Source organism: Argopecten irradians, chromosome 11 (genome assembly GCF_041381155.1).
Source record: "Argopecten irradians isolate NY chromosome 11, Ai_NY, whole genome shotgun sequence".
NCBI classification, from domain to species: Eukaryota; Metazoa; Mollusca; class Bivalvia; order Pectinida; family Pectinidae; genus Argopecten; species Argopecten irradians.
Window position 1 is genome coordinate 27,582,786 of NC_091144.1, and position 13,986 is coordinate 27,596,771.

The window sequence follows — 13,986 nt, forward strand, 5'->3', positions numbered from 1 at the left end:
ATATACTAGTCCCGATCAAATGTTATCGGATATCGTGTGGTACATGAATTAGTCTCATTCTCTTATAAATATCAATCAATGAAGATACACACATTGGTATTTCTTACTTAACAACATTAAGTAACCCAATTTTTAAATTTTGCGTAAATCCTTTCTACTATCGAATAATAACAGAACAAATAATTTCAATACATGAGCAAGTTTCATGATATTTGTTCAATGATATATAAATTAATTGAGACATTATGACATGATTTCCCTTTGAATTAAAGAGCATGAAAATACATATGAAACAAGCATATTGGCTATGAAATAATGCTGTTTTTTGTTTAATTGCATTTTTGAAAATTAGTTTTTTTATCAGCCTGAATAAAAGTGCATTATGATCTACATATACCATATTCGACCAAATATGCGCCTTCACACTTTTTAATGCCTCAATTTCACTGGCCTCAAATCAAATGCAGACTCAAAATTCAAAATATGAAAACCTTAGGTTTCTTTCTTTGATTTTTTTTTGCAAATTGATTTATGGCTTACTTGGTGCAATACTGAAAGGCTAGTCCAAATTTGGTTCTATAAAGCGCCACCCTATCTTTTTTTTCATTTTTTTAAGTGCCATGGGGGCTTATTGGGTTGAATACAGTAACTTTTTTATGTTTATAAGGAGGTTGATATTCAGCCTAGTGTGTTACATCAGTCAAACCTCGTTAATTTAAAATTGATGGGACCAGAACTTGAAGTTCTACGAGTATTTATTTAAGTTATTGGATCTTGAACACACAATGATGAAGGTTAATTGAAAACAACAGAATCCTCACCCTGTTATATAAGTTCTATTAAACAAGCTTTAGCTTTATAAACATTTTAATTTAAAGCTTTTCTCTTAAAGGTAATACATATATTTTAAATCGCATTTTTTCTGTGATTAAGACACATATGTTGGGTATTAATATTAAATGGTACTTTGTACCCATAGATAACTAAATAAATACTTGTGTTTGTGTTTTAAAGCAAACCTTGGGTTAAACACTCTTAGCACTATCACTGCTGATTCTGGTATTATATATTTTTATAGATGCAGCATATAGAAAACATACATATCATGGTACATAATTATATATATATGAATAACCACCATCAGAATTAATTGAGACATTTTGATTAAAACTAATAATTAATTTTAATTAATATTATGTATTTTTTTTTATTTTCCAAATTAGTAACCACAATTTGGTTATCTTAATGTATGATTTTATCAGGAATGATAAGAAAGCACTTTATGTATGTCTGTGCAATGATAAACCAAAATGTACTAAAATATGCAGTCACTTTTATATGTTACTTATCACGTACACTTCTTCTAGTAAGTTTTAATCTGGTTTTAATTTGTCGGTTAAGTTTTACATGTTGTTTTCTCATTTAACCTTTACAATATTTTACTCATAACTAAATTTATCAAAACTAGGTCACTGTGACCTACTTTAATATATTAAACTAGGTCTCTGTGATCTACATTTATGTAATTTACTTCATTCTATAAATCGTCAAATATGCAATTAATCATATCGTTTAGCTGCAATTAGTAGCTCAAAAGACTTATAGACTGATAATTGTGTCATCACACATGGATATAACTTTTTGAACAAATAAAATATCTATCTTAACCCTAGTAACTTTACTTTTCTGTGGTGTTTAATTGTTAGGTTGTCAAATGAATATCACTTAAATGTTGAGGAAAATAAAGACAATATGTGTGACCTAGCTGTATCATTATTTTTTAAGGTATGTTGAAAATCCAATATTTCATATGATGCTTATACCATGTGGGGTTTTCAGTAACATGAAATGACAGATGGACGGATGAACAAACACGAATGACAAATGGATGAAGTGAATGACAAACATGATGTAAACATTTCATGATCTATAGGTCTGTGCGATGTACATGTGTTGTCAAGATTTTTTTAAGGCACTTTGTAATTATGATATTGTTCATACGGTTTCAATATATTTGTAATATATCAATCAAACGTGATCCTTACATTTCCAATTAAGAAGATACTCTAACTTTCGATTTACAACTGAGGTATCATTTCAATCTTCCCATTTAATTTTCTTCATTTTTGTGTCAGCATTTCACAATTACAAAATATCATCCCTTTAATTTCTAGTAAACACATTATTTGAACCCTGATAATAATTCTAGATAAAATATTTCAATCTTAACATTAACAAGTGAAAAAAAATATCAGCCTTAATAGTAACAAGTGAGAAATTATCCCATTGTTGCAGTTAACAACTTTTAAAATGTATTAACTTGAAGTCCTCTGGCATAGATTTGTAGAAATTCACAAGTGTACTCACGCATGCAAAAATAAAACATAATATAACAAACAAAATAATGAATTTTATCAACAAAACCCAAAACAAACACAATGTGATATGAATAATACCTAAAAAATGGTGGGTTTTCACAGGTACAGAAAACAATGCAATGCAAGGCAGCTCTAATTCGGCGTAATAATTTCCTGAGAAAAATCAAAAACTTTCATTACCAAACTATAACAGCTATAATGTATTGTAAAATAGTATTACTTGTGCTTGATTTACGCTACATACATCACATTACCACAAAAATTCTAAGGTTTCAAAGCCTGTGATAACTTTATGGAACTTAAACGTAGTCTCACCAAAAAATCTACTCATGGGTACCCATCTGAGATTTAACCCTAAGTCGAGATTAACCCACAACTTTTATGACATTATGACTCAATCATAAAAAAAATCACCCACAAATTTAACTAATGTGTTAAAATGGGGGGAATGAACAAAAAAAATATACTGATATGGACCTCTAATGACAATGAAGTCCTTATTTTCTATACCATAATCTATATAGAGTCTTTTTATTTTGCAAGAAATTATCGTTTATCTTTGGAGCTGTGTAAGTTTTGATTGTTATTCAATTATTTTTGTGACAATTTAATTTCCTAACTCTTATAACATTACTCCCACAAAAAATTGACAAATCAAAATTCAACAAATTTATCACAAGAAAAGCAAACTTTATACCACAAAGATAGAATGGTATAAAAATACTGCAAGAATGTTCAAGTATACGGCTGACCTATGTTTCTATAATTACTGCAAACCAGCTTTCTTTTGCCGCTACTAAATTTCACGATTTCCATTTCAAAACAAGATAGCAAAGATCAAGTATGCGGATTTAAAACGGGAAAGAAATTCCTACAAATGGGATTTTCATTTGTGTCAATATTATTCCATGTGATGTAAATATTAATTCCCAGATATAAACTTTCGCAAAATCTATAGATCGAAAAATTTGCGGAAGTAAATATCAAGCCAAAGAAAGGTGTTTTACAGTAAATTCTAATCGTGTAACCTGACATTAAAATTATATTAGCAATACCGTGGTACATCAATCAGTATGGATTTATAACTTTTACTCTGAAATACTTCTGAAAAAGCTTGTGATAAAAAATAAGGTTTGGTTAATTTCAGTGAAAAAATTGTCTCATTTTGTAATTACAAATGTAGAAAGCTAAGACTAAACATTTGGCGTCTCTGCTAAATTCACAGCTTGCGGAAAGCTATGTTTGAGAACTGGCCGGTGGGGAATATATGTAATGCTATAATTTCATAAACAAATTAGTGTTTCTTATTCACAATATACAGGTACAGTTGTATTTGGTAATTAACAGTTCTCAAACAGTGAATATTATTTTGAGTCAGCTCGGAAATTCTGCTTGCAATTTAAATTCTGACCTCTTTCGTGATTACATAACCTCTGTGAAGAAACAGCTAAACATTATTTATTCATTGGTCCATTATTTAATGAACTATTTAGAGCAACAATTAGAATCTACGCGAGTAATCCTTTTATTTCTCATTCATAATTTAACATTAAAACCCTTGGCCAATGCTATAAAATGGTTGTCATGATTGTAACGAAGAAAATAATTCATATCTATTACACTGTATATTAAAATACATAACTGAAACTGGGAGATTTATCTCAACTTTTCTTCTATGTTTAATGGGTTAGCGAGATACACTTATATAAAGTTGTATTTACTTAAAATATTTTTTTTTTCTAAAAAATTGTATTATACAATATATACCAGAATTGTTTGGAGTTGATTAAAATAGGCTAAGCCTGATGCTAACTCCATTTGTTTTTTGCGATAACATTTATTGAAATTAAAAAATAATTGTGTGACTATTTTAGTTTGATGCAATGAAAGTTACAGAACAATTAGAAAAGACCAACTCATTATGTTTTAATTACTTTTAGTAATAAAGTCCAATTTGTCATGGATTTTCTGTTACAATACAGATATGTAGACTTAAAAGTATGAGGCAGAGTAAATATTTCATACAGTTAAACTTTACAGACAGAGGTATGGGTAGTCCATTTACAATATACTGATATACATTGACACACACCAACTGACCACAGAGGACATGGTCAAGTATATACATCATGGCTTTTTAAGCAATCTCTAAAAGTCAAATCGGCTGAATGTTTGAGGTGTCAGACATTCTACTACTAGCCCTTGACCACTCAGTTTTGGTGGCTAAGTGGTTAAGGTGTCTGACATTCTACCACTAGCTCTCGACTGCTCAGTTTTGGTGGCTAAGTGGTTAAGATGTCTGACATTTTACTACTAGCCCTTTACCTCTCAGTTTTGATGGCTAAGTGATTACGGTGTCTATCTACCACTAGCCTTAACCTCTCAGTAATGGTGGCTAAGTGGTAAAGGTGTCTGAAATTCTACCACTAGCCTCCACTCATTTTTTTTTTAAATCCACTGTGGTCAGAAGAGTGTGTTTGTTTTTGTAAGAATTAGTTGCTATACAGACCATTCCACAGAAAAAGATGCACAGACAAATATAATAACTACTGGACATATAATTCAATGTTACAGTATCTGTCATGTGTTCAATATTTGAGAAAATTTTGATGTATATCCCAATTTCATTACAATTACATGTACAACAAAAGATGATGTATCTCAGAAATTCAAAATAAACATAACAGAAAATGTTATAATAGTTCACATTTTGATAAACAGATTTCAATTTTCAACACCAAATCATGTGTGTATCACGTAGCCTTTCAATAATCTATATCCTCCATTAAACATTGATCAGTTTAACTTCAAAACTTGATTTTCTTATTTATAAAATACAATGTATCCCAAAGTCTGAACACAAAGGCTTGAAAGCAAACTTATAGCAGGTGAAATAAAAGTAGGTGAAAACTTAAATAAAACATGCACAGGAGGTCACAAAAGGTCAAATGGGAGGTCAGAGGTCATCCTTACTTGTTGCACACTCCGTATAGTCCATGTTCTTTGATGTAATCAATTACCGGGTCTTGTACAAGATATTTGACGCTCTCGCCTCGACGAATCGCTCGCCTGTAAATATCATCATATTTCTTACTTATATGTCTAGAAGTAAAGCAGTAAAGAAGCTCCACCGCCGACAGAGCATAAACGATACTCATCATTTGAACACATCATTTGAACAATAACTAGTGTTTACTTATGTAAATTTATGTTTTGCTACAACTGGCGTCAGAGTGGCAGACTAATACTCACTGCTTCGGCTAATTAGGCATTTTAATTAGTAATAACTTCATTAATAGGTGACTTTACAGAACTCTTATAGTTCACTCAACTCCCCTTTCTGTCAGTGTTCTGTGTACCAAATTTTATCAAAATCTGTGTAGGAGGTGTTTGCCGGACAAAGTTGTGTCAACAGACAGACAGACAGCCCAATACCAGTATATCCCCCCTTAACTTTGGTGCGGGGGTACAATTAAAACAAATATAATATAAAATAACTTTTTCTCTTAAATGCTAAATCAGTACTTGAATTTGTATAGGGCATAGTGTCATGTTCTTTTATGGCACGCAATAAATTATTTTTTTATATATCTTAAAGTAAAATAAGAAGTCGAAACTTTTCAATAGTGGTAATCGTGTAAAGTAAGTCACCTCCTGTTCTTCATAAGAGGAAAAATAAACATTTATCAGCGGTATAGCAAATTTAAACTCATAAAGTGAGATTTCAATGAGAAAAATAGACATATTAAGCGCCCACATCTCATAATCACCACTCCCCCTTATTGAGGCCTCTTTTTCACAGACTAATCAAATTACGGTACATGCAGACTGAAAGTACAAAAACATTTTTTTCACCAAAGGTTTCTTTATTTGATTTCTTTTTAAAATCAATTTATGGTTTGTGTACTATGAAAAGCTAATCCAAAGGTTCTTTTTCTTATTTTTTTCATTTTCTAATCGCTCTGGGTACTTATTGGGTCAAATTCCGTATTTCTTTCTTTTACGTGATATTTAAAAAATTACAAAATAAAAAAAATCTATTCAAATAATCTTTATTTACAGATTAAAATTCAAATTTTTGTCTATGTTTTGATAAGTAAATTTTACATAAATGCGTACAAGCAAAATGATTATAAGTTAACTTTAAAGGATAAATGTTTTCTTTATTCAAAGTGAGTAAAATGACTTACCGAATCTTTGTAGAACTTATATCATTTTCTATCCATTCTGTTACAATGAAGATGTTTTCCTGTAAATCAAAAATTAAGATGCTGATAAGATTAAGAAATATATGAAGCAAAGCAAATAAATATATTCTTGTAGTGATATCAAAGGTTATATAACTAGGATTTTTTCGTCTAAGTTTTCAAGTATTAAATTCAGGGCATCCAGTTGACCCTTTACTTTAAGCAATTTCAGAAGTCAAATAATCATTTCTCACAAATCTGAAGAGTCAAAAGAATATGAAAAAACAGACGTGTACTTCAAACCCAAGAGTAATTAATTAGATTTCTGAGTAAAAAAACATACTCTAAGAGGTCTACTGGATGTTTTTAAATTGATTCTGAACCCTGATTAATACTTTGTTTGCAACACATTGTACAGATACGATTGTTAATGCTTTAGGTGACATGAGTGTATTGCCCTGGACCAGCCAGTATAACACGTGTACTTATTAGAGGTAGCTTCAGGCGACATGAGTGTATTGCCCTGGACCAGCCAGTATTACACGTGTAGGTATGAGAGGTAGCTTTAGGCGACATGAGTGTATTGCCCTGGACCAGCCAGTATTACACGTGTAGGTATGAGAGGTAGCTTTAGGCGACATGAGTGTATTGCCCTGGACCAGCCAGTATTACACGTGTAGGTATGAGAGGTAGCTTTAGGCGACATGAGTGTATTGTCCTGGACCAGCCAGTATTACACGTGTAGGTATGAGAGGTAGCTTTAGGCGACATGAGTGTATTGCCCTGGACCAGCCAGTATTACACGTGTAGGTATGAGAGGTAGCTTCAGGCGACATGAGTGTATTGCCCTGGACCAGCCAGTATTACACGTGTAGGTATGAGAGGTAGCTTCAGGCGACACGAGTGTATTGTCCTGGACCAGCCAGTATTACACGTGTAGGTATGAGAGGTAGCTTCAGGCGACATGAGTGTATTGTCCTGGACCAGCCAGTATTACACGTGTAGGTATGAGAGGTAGCTTCAGGCGACATGAGTGTATTGCCCTGGACCAGCCAGTATTACACGTGTAGGTATGAGAGGTAGCTTCAGGCGACACGAGTGTATTGCCCTGGACCAGCCAGTATTACACGTGTAGGTATGAGAGGTAGCTTCAGGCGACACGAGTGTATTGTCCTGGACCAGCCAGTATTACATGTGTAAGTATGAGAGGTAGCTTCAGGCGACATGAGTGTATTGTCTTGGACCAGCCAGTATTACACGTGTAGGTATGAGAGGTAGCTTCAGGCGACATGAGTGTATTGCCCTGGACCAGCCAGTATTACACGTGTAGGTATGAGAGGTAGCTTTAGGCGACATGAGTGTATTGCCCTGGACCAGCCAGTATTACACGTGTAGGTATGAGAGGTAGCTTTAGGCGACATGAGTGTATTGCCCTGGACCAGCCAGTATTACACGTGTAGGTATGAGAGGTAGCTTCAGGCGACATGAGTGTATTGCCCTGGACCAGCCAGTATTACACGTGTAGGTATGAGAGGTAGCTTTAGGCGACATGAGTGTATTGCCCTGGACCAGCCAGTATTACACGTGTAGGTATGAGAGGTAGCTTTAGGCGACATGAGTGTATTGTCCTAGACCAGCCAGTATTACACATGTAGGTATGAGAGGTAGCTTCAGGCGACATGAGTGTATTGCCCTGGACCAGCCAGTATTACACGTGTAGGTATGAGAGGTAGCTTCAGGCGACATGAGTGTATTGCCCTGGACCAGCCAGTATTACACGTGTAGGTATGAGAGGTGGCTTCAGGCGACACGAGTGTATTGCCCTGGACCAGCCAGTATTACACTTGGAGGTATGAGAGGTAGCTTCAGGCGACATGAGTGTATTGCCCTGGACCAGCCAGTATTACACGTGTAGGTATGAGAGGTATAGCTTCAGGCGACACGAGTGTATTGCCCTGGACCAGCCAGTATTACATGTGTAGGTATGAGAGGTAGCTTCAGGCGACACGAGTGTATTGCCCTGGACCAGCCAGTATTACACGTGTAGGTATGAGAGGTAGCTTCAGGCGACACGAGTGTATTGCCCTGGACCAGCCAGTATTACACCTGTAGGTATGAGAGGTAGCTTCAGGCGACATGAGTGTATTGCCCTGGACCAGCCAGTATTACACGTGTAGGTATGAGAGGTAGCTTCCGGCGACATGAGTGTATTGCCCTGGACCAGCCAGTATTACACGTGTAGGTATAAGAGGTAGCTTCAGGCGACACGAGTGTATTGCCCTGGACCAGCCAGTATTACACGTGTAGGTATGAGAGGTAGCTTCAGGCGACATGAATATGAATGTATTGCTCTGGACCAGCCAGTATTACACGTGTAGGTATGAAAGAATAAACTTGTCTATACCTGAAATGTTACGACCCACCTGATATTTACTGAGGATGGGGTCTCAATTAATAAATAAACCTATCAATACCTGAAATGTTACGACCCACCTGATATTTACTGAGGATGGGGTCTCGATTAATTAATAAACCTATCTTTACCTGAAATGTTACACCCACCTGATATTTATTGAGGAGGTCTCGATTAATTAATAAACCTATCTATACCTGAAATGTTACGACCCACCTGATATTTACTGAGGATGTCTCGATTAATTAATAAACCTATCTATAACTGAAATGTTACACCCACCTGATATTTACTGAGGATGTCTCCATTAATTAATAAACCTATCTATAACTGAAATGTTACGACCCACCTGATATTTACTGAGGATGTCTGATTCATAGATGAACTTCCTTGGGTCAGACCCTGCCCGTGTTATACATACAAGGCCATACTGACTGACAATATCTTCTATCTGTGGATAAAAATTTTAAATCTTACAACTAAAACAGAACATGATCTATAATGTAACCATTGTTTGGTAGAGTGCACAGCAGTTTAAATAAATTATTTACTAAATCCAGACCATTTCTATTACCATCAATACTTAATATATCCATAGAAGAGTCACAATGTTATAAAATATTTCTGAGATAAGACTCATATAGTGTGCTACAAGTGATGGCTTCCAATATTTAGCAGTATCTAAAAACCAAAGTCCTATTCAAAGTGCTAAATATTTCGCTAAATATTCAAATTACTACTCAGATTATTCAAGTTTTACATTATGTCTAAACTATAAACTTTGAAGTAACAAAGTTTCACAATATTTCAAAATCTTTGTAAAAATATAATGAACTGTTAAAGACACATAAAATCTTAGAGAACCTACATCTTCTTCCTTCCACAGCCCTGGGGTGCCGAACGACTCGAGTAGGTCCCCTCCACAGAGGAGCTTAATCATCACATTGTCCTTATTGGTCACTCCTGAGGACAGTCTCGTGTTGTAGGAATTCTCGAGACCACGGTCAATCTCATCTGTATAGAGGAATGATCACAACCATTATTGGTTTTAGTATGGTTTTATTAACATCCTATAACAGCCAAGGTCATTTAAGGACATGCCAGGTTTGTTGGTGGAGGAAAGCTGCAGAACCGGAGAAAAACCCATAGGTTATATATAGAACCTCTTTGATCAACCAACATTATCAAGTCATTACAAGCACAGTTATTAGTTATACACATAGAGTACTGTTAATTGAAAGTATTTCATCTACTGTGAAATCATTTATTTTCGTTGGGCTCAATTTTCGTGGATTCTAAAATTTTACAATTTCGTTGGCACTTAAATTCGTGAAGAAGACTTTACACATTACCGTTTAAATACACAGTCGACACTGTCACCTGTATTGTTTGATCTCTCAAGCGGAACTAAGCTCTACCACACAACATGTACAGTTACAATCACAATCTAGAGTCGGTACTCAGCCAGTGTTTTTACAGATGTGTCCCACAAACAATTATTGTGTCGTCACATTAATAGAGTCATGATATACTCAATCAATTATTTGTTGGTACATGTAGATGAAGTCTATGAAATTCTGAAAACTATCTTTGTTTGAAAAATATTTTCCAACTTTGAACTTGTCATGCTTGTCCCCGAAATAGACCTTATGTAGTGAGGTAATAATCATCCTACAATGTATGAACACATAAACTTACATGACATTGGTATAGGTATATATATTTTCATGGGGATGTAAATTCGTTGTTTTTTTGTCAAAAAACGAAATCAACGAAAATCAAACCCCCACGAAAATTAATGGTTTCACAGTATCTACAGATCGGAAGCTAAAATCATCAATTTTTGATGATGTGACTTTTTGAAATAAATTTACATGATAGAATTAACCAGTCTTGTGAGTCTATTTTAGATAGATAGAATACCTTCATTGATACTTTCATTGTGAAGATCTTTCCGCCTCTTTTTGGTTGGAGCTGGTTTTGTGTTGGTCCGGCACGCCTTCTCTACTGCCGCCCGGTGATGTGACAACACTTTGGCCGTCTCTGTCCAGTTTGGCTGCTCACATTCCCATGTGTCCAATCTAGATTACAACACAACACATCCATGTAACAGATCATTGATGCTTCACATACCAAAGCTTCAAATAGGGACTTAAAGGGACAATTCACTCAGGCTAATTCTTTTACATAACCACGAAACAAATTATGGCATAAATCTATTGTTCTACATTTCTTATGAAACATATAACATAAAATATTGACAAATTCCACGTCCTTGTTTAGTATTTCAATTTATACCGTTGTAATTACAAATCGTTGATCAATACGATTAAGCAGGTATAATATGGACGCTGTACCCTTACCCGAGCAAAAGTCACCCACGTTAAACAAATGAACTACATAACCACTGAGGAGGTGATAAATGATTTTTAGGCAAGAAAATTCACATTATAAGGTTAACACACTACTGTCAGGGCGATTTGAGCAGTTCTAGACAATAGTAGCATTACTCTATGAGCATGGGACAAGGTTCGGCATACAAGTTGTTCGACCACAATGTGTTATGACGGACAGCGAGCAAGTTTGAACATTTCACACGCATTTCACCACCATGGGCTTTTATGGCATATCACAGTAAATCGACTGACCCAATTTCTATTAGAACTGGGTTTTTTCCGATATATGTACAAACTTTAATGTTCTCTTAGACTGAATTGTCCCTTTAAGGGGTGCTTATAGGAATATGGTCGCTTAATGGGTCAAATATGGTATGAAGTTTCATACAGAAATCTGGTGTCTAATTAGTTTGGTTTAATTAGTTTAACGCCCTATAAGAAACATTCAAGAATGTGCCAGGTTTAAATATTTTTCTATCATGGATAATTTGAAGTCTCATTGTGTGTTTCTAGTTCCCAGTCCCTTCAACAAACCAAAGTTTGACTGCACTTTCAACCAAGCCACCATATATAGCTGATTCATCAGTTATTTTAAATATGTTAACGTTTCACACATCATCTAATTTATAACTGTTTTAAACATTTAGATTGAAACCTTCCCTATAAAGAGTTGTATTGATGCTTTTATTGCAGAAGACAGAACACTTAGTGTAATTATAAAACCTAAACTGTTTCACTTCATATTTTTACCTGGGAATATGAACCACTATCAATTACCTCAGACAATAGAGACTCAAATATTTTTGTTTTTTATTTCTTTCTTTCCTTCCACAGAACTACCTAGATGGAGCCATGGTGGCTGAGTGGTAAAAATGTCCCGTCATATTACGACAAGCCCTACACCTCTGGATCATGATTTTGAATTCCATGTGGGGCAGGTGCCAGGTACTAACCACTGGTTGGTGTTATTTCTCCAGGTACTCTGGATTTTTCCAGCATCTTAACCTCCTAATTGTCCTTAAACGACTCTGTTGGGATGTTAAACTAATGATAACATGGCACATCCTTAAATGACCAAACCAAAGAACTACCTAGACTTTTTTACATGCTAGTAACATTTTACTTGAGATGTTGTGATTGTGAATTCCACAGGAAATGACATTTACATATTGACGGTAAAATGTTCTGCATGGCGGTGAATGTCATTCGTGTGATCACACACACTGATACATCGTAGACAATCCTAACTTCCTGTGACGGGAAATGAAAGTTGTCTTGTCACACGTGTGTGTTGTAGACTGCATATTATACACCATTTAACATCATCAGTATACAAAATTCTACACAAATTTTTTTTTTCTTAAAGTTTCTTTCTCTTTTTTTTTCGTATTTCTTTATCTTCAATAAAATTATATCTACAATGGAACCCGGTTATACTGAAGTCCTCAGGGGATTGAAAATCTCTAGATTATCTAGATTTCAATATATATTGACCCAGGAGAAAGATGATGAATATATGTGAACAGTAATTTAATTCATTTCAAATTAAGCAGCATTTCAATATAGCCAATTTCAAATAAAGTGGGTTATACCATATAATTGAAAGATCTCTGTCTTATACAACTACAATATATTGCAGGTGGAAAATTGAGTCATTTTAGTTAAATGGTAAAGGTGTTTACCAGTAGTTCACTTAGGGTCATTTAATTTGTGCCATAATCACGGTGCAGCTCCTCACCGAAATTGTAAATTGCTTCATAAAGCTGTTTGCCATTGTGTAAATTTAGACCAATTTTTGATATTTTTGTAATTTCCCAAAACTGTCAATCAAAAGCTTGGCAATCAAAATTCTTTGGATAAGGATTTTTTAAGCCTGGTGAATATTGCATACCTGGTTAGATTTCATTTTAAGTTTTTACTTTAATTTTGCTGATTTCAATCAATGCCAAATCTAGATGTAGGTCAAAATCATTTGTAGTAATGGACAGTGACCATGCAATCAAAGCCAGTCATATAACGGGCAATTAATTATCACCTTGGGCCATTAATTATCTTGTAGGTCCAGAGGCTGCTATGATCCAGGGACATGAAACATTGTATGAGTCAGAATGCATGGTCAACGGGGTCAATTTCTCAATGCTAATTGTATTGTCAATGACCATTCTAGAATGTCCAAAAATTCCCTACAGATGTTACATTTCCCAAGTCCTAAATTTTTATTTTTAAATTTAATGTCATTTCAAGCATATAAATTATTTGTAAATTGTTTTCGTAAATCTGATGAGTTTAAACAAAATTTTTGAAGCATTCAATTTCAAGCTATCCAGACTTTCACTGCTTCATCCCGTATCTGATCAATTATACCTCTGGGATAATTGATTACGGCCAATATGATGTCTATATCAATTACTTTTAGCTACCGACCGTTACATTCATCCTGGAAATTGGTCAGGTGAGATTGTACCGAGGAAGTCAGAGTATAGAACCACTTCACTCACTAGCTTGTCAGGCCTTTCCGGACATCACAGACCTTTTTTGTTATATGTCCTGGTTGCTATGGCGATAAAGGCGCCATGCAAACATCTGAACATGTGGTTATGCGACAGATAAGG

At 34.6% G+C, this 13,986-nt stretch overlaps 1 protein-coding gene across 2 annotated transcripts in view; it reads right to left on the reverse strand.

Moving 5' to 3' along the window:
* Positions 1-13,986, reverse strand: part of LOC138335177 (nicotinamide/nicotinic acid mononucleotide adenylyltransferase 1-like) — a 42,698-nt gene that overhangs the window by 19,276 nt on the left and 9,436 nt on the right. For both annotated transcript variants that reach the window (XM_069284148.1, XM_069284147.1), the window contains exons 4-8: positions 10,902-11,059; positions 9,847-9,992; positions 9,328-9,429; positions 6,569-6,627; positions 5,352-5,447 (exon numbers count right to left, since the gene is read on the reverse strand). In XM_069284148.1, the coding sequence (XP_069140249.1) occupies positions 5,352-5,447; positions 6,569-6,627; positions 9,328-9,429; positions 9,847-9,992; positions 10,902-11,059 (561 nt within the window). The remainder of the gene's footprint in view (positions 1-5,351; positions 5,448-6,568; positions 6,628-9,327; positions 9,430-9,846; positions 9,993-10,901; positions 11,060-13,986) is intronic.